Source organism: Carcharhinus amblyrhynchos, chromosome 17 (genome assembly GCF_965287045.1).
Source record: "Carcharhinus amblyrhynchos chromosome 17, sCarAmb.v2.hapA, whole genome shotgun sequence".
In the NCBI taxonomy this organism is placed as follows: Eukaryota; Metazoa; Chordata; class Chondrichthyes; order Carcharhiniformes; family Carcharhinidae; genus Carcharhinus; species Carcharhinus amblyrhynchos.
In genome coordinates this window covers 26,722,020-26,735,798 of record NC_137340.1, presented here as the reverse complement: position 1 = coordinate 26,735,798, position 13,779 = coordinate 26,722,020, and the positions used below count along the sequence as shown (strand labels likewise).

The following is a 13,779-nucleotide window of genomic DNA, read 5'->3' as shown; positions in this document are numbered from 1 at the left end:
TGGATAGAGGATTGGTGAACTAACAGAAAGCAAAGAGTGGAGGTAAATGGGTGATTTTCTGGTTGGCGATCAGTGACTAGTGCGCCTCGGGGATCAGTGTTGGGACGCAAATTGTTTATGATTTGCATAGATGACTTGGAGTTGGGGACCAAGTGTAGTGTGTCAAAATTCGCAGATGACACTAAGATGGATGGCACAGCAAAGTGTGCAGAGAATGCTGAAAGTCTGCAAAGGGATATAGATAGTCTAAGTGAGTGGGCGAGGGTCTGGCAGATGGAGTGCAATGTTGGTAAAAATGGACTATTATTTAAATGGTAAAAAAAATTGCAGCATGCTGCTGTGCAGAGGGACCAGGGTATCCTTGTGCAAGAATCACAAGGAGTTGGTTTGCAGATGCAGCAGGTAATTAAGGCAGCAAATGGAATTTTGTCCTTCATCACTAGAGGGATGGAGTTTAAAAACAGCGAGGGTATGTTGCAGCTGTATAAGGTGCTGGTGAAGCCACACCTGGAGAACTGTGTACAGTTTTGGTCTCCTTATTGAGGATGGATATACTGGCAGAGGAAGGGATGCAGAAGAGTTTCACTAGGTTGATTCCAGAATTGAGAAGGTTGGCTTGTGAGGAGAGACCAAGCAGACTGGGGCTATATTCAATGGAATTCAGAAGAATGAGGGGAGATCTTATAGAAACATATAAGATTATGAAGGGAATAGATAAGATAGAAGCAGAGAAGTTGTTTCCACTGGCAGGTGAAACTAGAACTAGGGGGCATAACCTCAAAATAAGGGGAAGCAGATTTAGGACTGAATTGAGGAGGAACTTCTTCACACAAAGGGTTGTGAATCTGTGGAATTCCCTGCTCAATAAAGCAGTTGAGCCTACCTCGTTGAATATTTTTAAGGCAAAGATAGATAAGTTTTTGAACTGTAAAGAATTAAGGGTTGTGGTGAGCAGGCGGGTAAGTGGAGCTGAGTCCACAAAAAGATCAGCCATGATCTTGCTGAATGGTGGCGTGGGCTCAAGGGGCCAGATGGCCTACTCCTACTCCTGCTCCTAGTTCTTATGTTTTATGAGTTGTTCTAAACTTACTTGTTGGCTAACTGCTAATGTAAAAAGCCTTTTTGCATTAATTGTCTGTGATAGAATTTTGCCACAGTTTCTTTGGCCCTTCTCGTCTCCAAAGGCAAAAACGGTAAACACTTCCTCAAGAAGAGACATTACCTCTTTAAAGAAACCAAAATAATAACATAGTTGGCATTTATTTTGTTAGAAGTGACATTTTGTAATTTGCAGCAAACAAACCATGATTTCTTTTGGTTTTTAATCAATCTCTACTGAGAATTTTGCACAAAGGACATTTCAGACTATAAATGGTTTTCACTGTGGGTAAAACATCTTTGAGCACCAAAGGTGTAAAATGTGGAAAATCTGTAATATTATAAGGTGCAGCAAATATATCATCATCTCACAATAGTTTTCTTTGAGTTCATTGTTTGCAATTAACTATTTTCCCAAATTTATTCAGGAACATGATTGTAGATTCTAATTCAGTGACTTTATTTCTACATTAATGGCAGTTTGAAATGATTATTCCAAATTATTGATTGGCTGAAAGGCCTCTTCTGCACTGTACAATAATATTCTATTGGCACAATTTTAATTAAAACTCAGAGGTGAGGCTATGGGAGGTCTTCAGCAGGCGTTCTCATCCTACTCTTCTTCAACTACATGCTGCCTCCCCCTTGGGATCACCATCTGCAGACATGGGGGTTACTGTTTGTATCGACTCTCCAACAGAGCATCTTACCCAAGCCCTATCCCTGTAACCCTACGTATATACCTAATTTCCCTAACTTACACATCTTGGGACACTAAAGGACAATTTAGCATGGCCAAATCAACCTAACCTGCACATTTTTGGACAGTGGGAAGAAACAGGAGCACCCGGAGGAAACCCATGCAGACATGGGAAGTCCATGAAACTCCACACAGTCACCCAAGAACCTGGGTCCCTGGTGCTGTGAGGCAGCAGTGCTAATCACTGTCATCATGCTACCCTAACCCTGGCATTCTGTTTGACACCAAGCTGAGCTTCGAACCTGATATTCTGTCTATGACGGAGACTATCTACTTACTCACCCCTCTATCACATCACTAGCAACTGAAGATTTAATCCATGCCCTTGCCACCTCCAGATAATATTATTTCAATATCTTCTTGACCAGCCTCCCGTCCTCCACCTTCATAATCCATTTTATCCACACTTTGCCACCCTTACAGATGCTGCACCAAGTCTGGTTCACCATCTGTTAGTCATTCCTAATTTTCCAACATCTCCGATTTGAAACCCCCATTCTCATCTATCCCTACATTGCTTTGCCCCTCCCTAATTCTGGAACCTCTTCCCATCTCCATAACGTCTCCTCCCTTCCAGACCTCTGACCTTTTATGAAATTGCCTTTCGCTGCTTACCTGTTGGATACTGTTCTTTCAGTCACCGAGGCCCCAGAATTCCCCCAGTAAATATCTCCACCCCTGCAGCCTCAAGGCTCCATCTTTAAACAAACTTCTTTGAGTAAGTTTTCAGGTTTCCTTCCGCAGCTTTAATATGACTCTGCATTCAGATTTGACTGATAAGTCTTTTTGTGAAGTTCCTCGGGGCTACTTCTACATTAAGAGTTGAACAGATACGCGTTGTACTTGTTGAAATAGTTACATCCCATGGAAGGTCTTTTTAAAATGAAGGTAATATGATTCACGTCCTGGCATAGGCTAAACATAAGGGCTAAACTCCGGGATCTAAACGCTGATTTACATATCAGCTTGTCTTTAACTTTTCGTGTGATCCCAAAAATATGAATAGTTTAACTTGTTCAAACTTCGAAAATACTTGTATTTGTTTCGCTGTTAATAACGCATCACCTTTGGTGCTCACTCAATGGTTAATAAATGCATTCAGCACAGTAGTGGCCAGATCACTTAGAACTCTGATTCTCCATGTGTACATAGTTGCACTGCATATGAGCAAGAACAGAATACAACGACAAAGCAGAACGCCATACGGAGCCGGCTTGGATTGTGAGGGACGCCGTTGTTTGCAGTGGAGTTCGGATTTGGATACATGTTTCCCGGGTAACAGAGGATCGGCGTCTGGAAAGAGAAAGGAGGAAGACAAGAAAGAGAAAGCGAGATGGAAGAGAGAGAGAGAGAATGAGCATCACATAGTCTGAACAGGGAGTCAGCAGATAAGAATCTGCTAAGGGCAGCGAGCACAGGGTAGGAAGAGGTTGGCAAAGGGAGCAGGCAAGAGTAAGCAGAGAGTGGGGAAATATTGGGAGACTGTAAATGGCAGACTTAATTTCGGGGGGAGGGAAGAATGAACTCCTGTTTATCAATTGAAAAATACTAACATCAATTAATTCATGGAAGGTAAGTTACATTTATTGAGTATGAAGTTTGACTATGAATGAATTTGCTGATTGAAAAAGATGTGTTTATTAATGTATGTACAACAATTATAGCAATAACATGTGTGCAATGATAGGGCATCCGTCCAATAAATTACACATACTGAGAGCACTCACATAGTTTGTTTTCTTTGTTCTTTGCCATTGTTGAGGGATTACCGCACTGTCTGAGATGCTGGCCTTCAGATTAATTAATTCATTACTAACTTAATATGCTCACCAAAGAGTAGGAAATACTAATTGTACTGAATTCAAGTGTAAAATTTATGAATCACTAAATTGTATATTTTAAATAATATAGAGCTATATAAAAATGTTTATAGGGAGGGTCTTTTTACAGAAGCAGAATGTCCCTAAAAACTTCACAAATGATGAAAATTTAGGTTTATTTATTAGCCATAAGTAAAGCTTACATTAACACTGCAATGAAATTACTGTGAAATTCCCTTAGTTGCCATAGTCCAGTTCCTGTTCAGGTCAGTGCACCTAACCAGCATGTCTGTCAGGATATGGGAAGAAACCAGAGCACCCAGAGGAAACCCACACAGATATGGGGAGAATGTGCAAACTCCGCACAGACAGTGACCCAAGCCCAGAATTGAACCCAGGTCCCTGGTGTTGTGAAACAGCAGTGCTAACCGCTGTGCCACCGTGCCGCCCAGAATTACTTTATGGAGTTTAAACACTCTTTTTAAAAAAACACAGCAACCAATTTGGACACAACAAAATTTCATAAACAGACAATAAATAGTTTTGGAGGTTCTAGTTGACTAGTGAATGTTGACTAGTGAAGGTTTCAGGGAGAACTCCTTGTTGTTTGAATACCGTAGGTGTCATTGTTTCTCTGTCAATACCCAGTGGTGCGCAAGGCAGAATTTCATATGTTCCCATTGTGAGGTTTTTCCTGGAACAGGTTGCTAGTTTGTCGCCAGAGGCTTATAGCTTGAGGGGTGCCATTCCATTCAAGCATGGCTGTCCTGAAGTCCTTTCTGTTTTTACCACCTGTCATTGATGTGTGTTGGAAGGATTTTGCAGGTTGATACCCAACGTATTTGCTCTCTTATGAATGCACCTTCCTTGGCCATCAAGCCCTGGGGTGGGACTTGAACCTCGAGCTTTTGGCTTCAAAGGCAGGAGCTTAACCTGCTGTGCCACAAGACTTCCTGCAACTGTCCTGGGATCTTTTAATATCCAACTCAAACAGGGCCTCACGTTACAGCTCATCTGAATTACGGCACCTAGGATCATAGATCATACAGTGCAGAAGGAGGCCATTTGGCCCATCTAGTCTGCAATCCCACCCAGGCCCTATCCCCATGCATTTACCCATCAAGTCCCTCTCGCACTAAGGAGCAATTTAGCATGACCAACCCACCACACATCTTTGGACTGTGGGAGGAAACTGGAGCACCCAGAGGAAACCCACACAGACACTGGGAGAATGTACAAACTCCACACAGAGCCGGGAATGGAACCTGGGTCCCTGGTGCTGTGAGGCAGGGGCGGCAAAGCTTCAATACTGCACTGCAGGTCAGTCTTGATTATATACTTAGCATTTGGATTGAGGCCTGAATGCACAATTTCATGACTAAGAAGCAAGAGTGAGTGCTACCACAGAGTCCAGGCTGTTGAGCACTTCTTTTGGGTTTGTTTCTGATTTTTAAAATAGTCCCTGAATAAACCAATTTAAAGGCTTAATAATTAATTCAGTAGTCAGTTTCAGAATTATGTTCTTATGTGCAAAATGAACAATCAGATTTCTGGTGGGGTTAATTGAAGGAGGAATTTTGACCAAACAACCGAGAGAACATTATGTTGCTCTTCGAATACTTTCACAGGATCCTTTGGATTCAGTTGACCAACTGATATAGTCTCGGTCTCTTCTTGAATATTGCACTGCTCTCACACTAAATTATATACTCAAACCATGGATTATGATTGAAATCTGTAACTTTCTTGCATATGTGGAATGAGTTGCCAGAGGAGGTGGTAGAAGCGGGTACAATTACAACATTTAAAAGACATTTGGTGAAGTACATGGATGGGAAAGGTTGAGAGTAATATGGACCAGATGCAGGTAAATAGGATTAGTTCAGTTTAAGAAACCTGGTCGACATGGACGAGTTGGGCTGAAGGACCTGTTTCCATGCTGCATATCTTTATAACCCTAATAACTTTCGGACACAAATGTGATAATAAAACCAACTGAATCAAACTGACATTAGTGAATGATAACTGCTTCTTGAATTATATTGACAATAGCTCAGTGAATGATTTAAAAAAAGTCCTAAATTTTATGTAGATAGCAGTGGGGAGGATAATCATGTTTATAGTTATTACAGAGCAAATTGGACTGCAGCATCTGATGTCTGCACATGTACAGTTAAACTTGAAAGTTACAGTCAGAGGTATCTTGCACTTTCACATGGTACGTTGCACCACTACTCACCAATCAACCTGGCACCAAAATCATTGCAATGGGGGGGTGAACTCGAGGTACTTGCTCAGTCGTTCCCCACAAAATACACCAGCTAATGCTTTCATGAGTAAGTGAATTTCTAACAGTGTGGTAAGTGATGATTACTGGGAAGTGAATGAGCATGGTAATATGAAGAGACTCTAACAACAGCAATTTGCATTTATACAGCATATTCCTTATATTATTTACATATATCCCTTATTTATTACACAGATTAAACAGCCCTAATGCATGTCACAGAAATGTAAAGAGAAAGCAATTGCTGAGTCAAAGGAGATAGTCAGTAACTATGCCTGTTTGAATGGATGGATTATAGGGAGAGTCTTAAATAATGTGGTGACAGAGAGAGAATTAGGGAGGGAATTTCAGAGTATAGCCCCAAAGTAACTGTTCAGTTTCAGATTTGCAACATTTGCTATCTGTATGTGTTTTGGATAGACTGCCTGACGTATAACATTGCTAAGTGTGGTCTGCACTTCCGACAAAGTCACAGTTGTGGCTTTAATATTGTTCCTTTTTTAATACTTGGGAACGTAGGAACAGGAGTAGACCATCTAGCTTATTGTATCATCTAAGACGATCATGGTTGATCATCCACTTCATAGCCTTTTCCCCATGCCACCTACATAACCCTTTACATTACTGTTAATCAGAAATCTATCTATCTCTGTTTTAAACACACTCAGTGACTGAGCTTCCACAACCCTCTGGTGGGAAATATCAAAGATTCACAACCCTCTGTATAAAGAAATTTCTCCTCATCTTGGTCCTAAGTGGCTTCCCAGATTTGAAACTATGTCACCTGGTTCTAGATTCCCGACCCAAGAGAAACATCTTACCTGCATCTATTTTACCTATTCATTGAAGTGTTTTGTAATTTCAATGAGACCACCTCTCATTCTTCAAAACTTTGGAAAATGCAGGCCCACTTTGCCCAATCTCTCTTCTTAGAACAGTTCTGATAAACCTGGAACAGGTCTGGTGAACTTTTGTTGCACTGCCTGTATGGCAATAATATCCTTCCTTAGGTAAAGGGACCAAAACTATATACAATACTCCAGGTGTGGTCTAACCAAGCTCCTATACAATTGAAGCAAGATGTCACTACTCTTTGCGATAAAAGCTAACATATCATTAGCCTTCCTAATTGCAAGTTGAACCTACGTGTTAGCTTTTAGTGACTTATTGACAAGGGCAGGCTAATTTCTTACCATTTAAGAAATACTCTGCACATCTGTTCAGCCTGCCAAAGTGGATAATCTCACATTTTTCTGCCTTATATTCCATCTGCCACTTTCTTGCCCTCTCACTAAGTCTGTCCAAATCCCTTTGAAGCTACTTTAAATCTTCCTCAACAGCTATTCTTACCTAGCTTTATATCATCTGCGAGCATGGAGATATTACGTTTGGTCCCTACATCCAAATCATTGATATACACTGAACAGTTAGGACCCAAGTACTGAACCCAGTGGTACCCCACAGCCTGCCAACGCAAGATTGACCCATTTATTCCTGGTCTGTTTTTTGCCTGTTAACTAATCCTTAATCCATGCCAGTACATTGGCTGGAATTTTACCAGTCTACCCACCATGGGAATCAGAACGGGTGAGGGATGGGGCATGGGAAAGTCTGTTGACCTCGGGCAGGATTTTACGGTTTCAGGACGAGTAAGGCTGTAAACTCCCGCCCATTATTTCCTATCCTATGTGCTTTAATTTTGTCAACGGACCTCCTTTGGGGAATTTATCAAAAGCCTGCTGAATATCCAAGTATGCTACATCAATTTTATTAGTATCATCTTCAAAAAACTTCCACTGTTCATTAAACATCATTTCCCATTCATAAATCCACATTGATAATGCCCAATCAGATTATTTTTATCTAAGTGTCCATTTATTACATCCATTAGATATAAAAGTAGAATTAAGCCATTCAGCTCGTTGAGTCTGCCCCCCCCTTTCAATCATAGCTGATACGTTTCTCAACTCTATTCTCCCACTTTTTCCCTGTAATCCTTGATCCCTTCATCAATCAAGAACCTATCTATCTCTGTATTAAATGCACTCAGTGACCTGGCCTCCACAATCTTCTGTGGCAATGAAGTCCATAGATTCACCCTCTGGCTAAAGAAATTCCTCCGAATCTCAGTTCTAAAGGATCTACCTTTATTCTGAGGCTGTGCCCTCGAGTCCTAGTCTCTCCTACTAATGGAAACATCTTCCCCACGTCCACTCTATCCAGGCCTTTCATTATTATGAGAGATTCTTGCGTTTTTTCCTATGATTGATGTGAGGCTAACAGATTTGTAGTTCCCTGTGTTCTCTCTCCTTTCTTAAATAGGGTGAAATTTGCTAGCTTCCAACTGGCAGGAACCATTCCAGAATCAATAGAATTTTGGAAAATGACCATCCATACATCCATTATATTCACACCTACCTCTTTTAATACACTGGGATGAGAAATATCAGGTCCCAGGACTTACCAACCTTCAGTACCATGAATTTCTCCAATACAGACCCTGTCTAATGATATTGAAATTAGCCTTCCCCCATTCAGATACTTGATTTCTGGACTATCCTAATCCCTTTCCATAATTGAAATTTACAGAGTTATGGTCACTATCCCCAAAATGCTCACTTCAACCACTTGCCTGGATCCATTCCCTAGGATTAGGTCTACCACAACTCTAGTAGGACTGTCCATGTACTGGGACAAAAAGCTGTCCTGGATACATATTAAAAATTCCACCCTGTCTAATGCATTTGCATTAAGGCGATTCTAATTAATATTGGTGAAATTGAAATCCCCTAATATTATAACCCTATTCCTCTCACACCTCTTTGTGATTTGCCTACATATCTGCTCCTCTATCATCCTCTGACTGTTGGGAGGTCTGTAGTATAATCCTACAAAATAGGCAATTTAGCCCTTCGAGCCTGCTCCACTATTCAATATGATCATGACTGATCTCATCCTTGCTCGTTCTCCATAACCTTTCAACCCAAATTTAAAAACTTTCTATCTACTCAAATTTACTCAATAGTAATTGCCTCTTTTTTATTTCTAAGTTCCAGCAATATGGCCTCATTTGAAAAGCCCTCTAAGACTTTGTCTCATTACTGCAGTGATGGTCTCTTATGAATATTGCAATGTCCCCTCCTCTCTTGTGTCTGAAACTTCTATACGCTGGAACGTTGAGTTGCCAGTCCTGTCCTTCTTTCAACCATCTTTTAATGATTGCAACAATGTCATATTTCCACCTGTTGATTATCACTCTAGGTTCATCTGACTTGAGCTCAATCTCTTGGATCCTCAGTCTCTAGGATCTCTAATTCTGGGGAGAGTTCTAGTGTTGTCTTCAGTGAAGACAACCACAAAGTAAAAATTTAGTTTCTCTGCCATTTCTTTCATAATTAGAGTTTCTTGGTCTTCCTTTGTTGTGTTCTAAATTCCTCCCAAGCCTCAGGTTTACTTCTTTTACTTTATCGATCTTTTCTTTTAATCCAATGCAATCCTTAGCTTCCAAATCCATTTCCCCTGAAAATATTGCAGTTTCTATTCCATTGCTACTTGTGGCAAAGCATTAGATAGTTTAATAATGTTGTGTTGGGAAAAAATAATCGTATATCTTCTCCTGTTGTTCTCAAAGTGATAATCTTGAGTCGATGTGGCCTTTTCATCAATCTGACAACCAAATGAAACAATCTTTCAGTATTACCCCTTGAAATCAGTTTAGGAAGTTTCAGAACAGGCACTAAATTATTGCTTTATTTTCAACGGAGCAATGGAGTTTGAAAACAGGGTTGTTGTCAATTACGAATAGTTGTAGAGTTTATGTGGAGATACTTATCTGGCCCTGTCATGTTTAAGTTTCTCAAGTTTGATTCAAGCTCAGAATTGGTGGAAATAACAGCAGAGACAATGGATGGTAGCAGGAATAAGATCAGAAGCAGATGCTCAGGAATTGCTCCTGCATAAAGTAAGTGCTGGAATGGGTAGTAGGAGGTGGATTGAGGAGTAAGTGAGTGCAGGTTGCGGGTGTTCATACACACTTATTGGCATGGGAAAGGGAAAACCAGGCCAACTCCAGGGGTCAAACAAATCTTCTTGAAGAGCAACAAAAAACTTCCCATTACCCCTCCTGGCTACCTAACCCTAACCCTAACCCTAACCCTTGTTGCTACCTGTCAGGTGCCTTTGAAACCTTTGCCTCCATCTGGACTTCCATTCCATGTTACAGCAAAACAATTACATTTTAATTATCCCTCCTGCCAGCTTGTGGGAACCTTGGCTGACTCGTACATTATTGAAATAAAAATGGTGCAGGGCAGGAGAATGTTTGAGTGGACTCTGATACAAAATGGTGGACAGAAATAGGTATGGCAGCAAAGTGTTACAAATGTAAGTGTTACCTGACAGCAAGTGTGTTTATGTGCAAGACACTTCATAATCAATCAGTGATGAATCGACGGATGTCAAGAAATACTATGGTGAATTGCACTCTTCAAATGAAAGTAACAACTTTAATGAATTTCAAACCTCTAAGCTCAAGCAGAGCAACAAACCTCAGAAGGTCTAACATCAACACGATATGACTTCTCAATAACAGACTAAAATATTGTAAATGGTTTAGACACGTATTTACAATTGACATTTTATAGAGACTTAACTCGATCATTCACTGTAATAATCATTAGACTTTGAAGTTTGTTGTAACTATTTTATTTCATAATTGCACATGCAGCTTACAGACTTTTCTCAATTATGATTCTGTTGTTTATACTAGCCCTCGCAGTAACTGTCATATAAAACATGATCTATAACTTTGTAATATGGAGCATTCCTACAAAAAAAGCCTCATTCACATGGTAAGGGGAACCAGTGCAGAATAGTTTGCAGAATTATACCTGGGACATTGATGACATGTCACAGGGTTTCTGTAGGGAGGCCTCTTTGCGATGCTGAAACTTAGGATGTATTTTGCTCTTTTTTAAGAAAATGGCCAAGTGGAAGTCCCCAAGCCCAACCTTCCAGTTGTGGGTAAAGTGACCCATCACATTATTGAACTTTACTGGAATATGCACCACCCATTGCAAGGAAATGGAGTATCTAATCGAGACCTATGTTTTTCAATTGAAGAGGAGGACATTAAAACACATCCATATGGCAATATATACATGTAAGTACTTAAGCTTTTAAAATCGCCATTCCTGCTCTCACCTGTAATACTTTTTAAATATTGCAATGCTGATATGTACAGATGTTATAGCTCTCATTTGGTGGACATTACAATTTTATTCAGAACAAAATATTACTGAGGGATTTACCATATTTTGATGTTCAAAAGAAAATGCAACGTAAAATGAAATGGAATCTAAGAAACTGTTGAATATACAGTTTGTGCATGGCCAATTTTTTTTGCTCCTTACCTCTGTGTGATATCCGAGAATGCTTCCCAACATGTTGTTCTCGATGATTTAATATGTTCATAACCATATGTATAATCCTTGTCTAAGAACACCCTTTGTAAATTCACATAAGCTGTAGGATATAGTAAATTCATAAAATAAAAGTCCAAGTAGGGCTGGAATTTCAAACAATACTGAAATGATGAAAATGAGTGAAGCCTTTAACATTCTGCCACAGATCCATTTTGTTTTCCTTTATTTGTGGCATCATCAATGCAATATTGGAAGATGGAACACTGAGCCGGTTAGAATAAACAGCTGTGCCATCATCAGACTTTAACAATGAGTCTCAATATGACCTAAATGATACACAATGAAACTGACTCACTGGAAGCTGACTTTAGATGGTCGGAGGCTTCAATCCCAACCTGAAGATTTTGACATTTTTATGTTAAACACGCTCAAAAACTATCAACGATCATCTGACATCAAAAGTTGAAATTTGGAATGAGCGAGATTGCAGATCAGCAGTTTTCCATCTCTGTCACCAAATGCAATCAAACAGCAAAAGACGCTCAAAAGCATCGAATGTGCTCAAAGCTATCAAACATGCTCAAAGCAATCGATCGGTTAAAAGCAATCCAATCTGTTCAGCAACCTGCCTTAAAAAATAGAAGGGAAATAGTTACATAACTAACATCTGAATTTATTCAGTTTCTTCATTTACACCAAAAAATGTTTTCACTGTATACCACATGCATGGGAGCCCCAACAAATCCCCATCAGTTCTCAATTCATTTTGGTCTCAGAGCCTATACTTTCCAACCTCTAGTCTCAGGGGCTAATCTCCACCCCACTTCCAAATTTCAGGGTCCAAACTCTCTTCCCTCTACCCACTCTCAGGGTCTAAACTAACCTCCCCCACCACCCCAGTGTTAGTAACCAAACCCTACCTCATTCCTCCCACCCCCATCTCAGAGTTTCAGTCCTCTCCCCTTCCCTTTTCCCTGTCCCAGTCTCAGGGCCTAAAATCTTCCCTTCCAATTTTGTCTTGAAACTTCCCCCTCTTCCCTCCAGCCTCTGAATTCTTGCCCCTTTTCTCCCTCTGGTCTCTAAATTCTTCCAACCCCTCATCTCCAAATCTTATCCTCCTTCTAGTTTCCAAATCATTAGTCCCTCTCTCCCTCCAATTTCCAAAGTCTTCAGGCCAACACTGCAAACTGTTTGGTTGGGAGAGGGGGGGGTGGTGGGGGGAAAGGTGGTGGGAGGGTAAAGAGGGGGGGGGATAGAGAGAGGAATAGGGGAGGGAGAGGGAGGGAAGGGGGGGAGAAAGGGGGTGAGAGCGAAAGTAGAACAGAAGGGGAGAGAAGGGGGTGGGAGGAGAGGGCAAAGGGGAGATGCAGAGAGAGAGGAAATAGAGATTGGAAAGAAGGGAGCAGAGAGGAGAGTGGTGGCAGAGAGGGGAGAAGAATGGGAAGAAACAGGGAGAGAGAGGAGGAAAGAGACAAAGAGGATGGGGGGTTTGGGGATGGAAAAAAATTGATTTGGGTGGAGTGGGGTGGTGGGGAAGAGAATTGCTCTTGGGGATAGATGTGGAGGAGGGGAGAAGGTTATTTTGAGGGGATGATTTTAGGGGGGAAAACTTCCTCAGACTTACTACTGTTTTCTGCAACATTGTAAGCCTCTCTTTTCAATCTAATACCAGCCTTAAGTCCCTGAATTAGCACTGATGGGTCTTTCTCGTTCTGTTTTTGTTTTTATTGAAGATTTTAAATTGTTTCTTTAAATGTTTCCCATTGTTCATTTACCTTCATGACTTTTAGTCTGTTTACCCAATTAACTGTAGCCTGTTCTCCACTCATTCCTATATAATTGGCTTTATTTTAGATTCTTTGTGATCGGAATATGTCACTTTCAAACTTAACACGGTATTTTGATCATTATTTCCCGGAGGATCTTTTACCGCAACTTTACTAATTAACTCTGCTTTTTTACACAACACTAGGTCTAACATAGCCTAATCCCTAGTCAGTTCAACAACATTTCGCTCCAAGAAACTGTCACAAAAACATTCTACAAACTCATCTTCTGGACTACTCTTGCAGAGTTGATTGTCCCAGATTATATGATGATTAAAGTTTCTAACAACTATTATTTTGCCTTTGTTACAGGCTCCAATAATATTTTGTTTAATGCTCTGCCCAATGGTATAGCTGCTGCTAAGAGGCTAATATTTACCATCATTGTTATTTCTAATTTCCACCCACACTGATTCTACATCATGATATTCTGAGGCCAGATCCATTCTCACTATTGTCCTTATGTCACCTCCATCTGGGCTACCACACCTCCTTTGCATTTCTATCTGTCCTACAAGAAGATCCTTTGAAGATTCAAACATGGGGAAATCTTTAGGCAGAGCCA

General features: G+C 40.5%; 1 protein-coding gene across 1 annotated transcript in view; it reads left to right on the top strand.

Moving 5' to 3' along the window:
- Window positions 1-3,054: 3,054 nt before the first annotated feature.
- fank1 (fibronectin type III and ankyrin repeat domains 1) overlaps window positions 3,055-13,779 on the top strand; it is a 44,883-nt gene continuing 34,158 nt past the window's right edge. Inside the window, exons 1-2 of the mRNA XM_080205280.1 lie at window positions 3,055-3,430; window positions 10,943-11,126. Coding sequence (XP_080061406.1) covers window positions 3,424-3,430; window positions 10,943-11,126 — 191 coding nt within the window. The 5' untranslated portion in view covers window positions 3,055-3,423. The remainder of the gene's footprint in view (window positions 3,431-10,942; window positions 11,127-13,779) is intronic.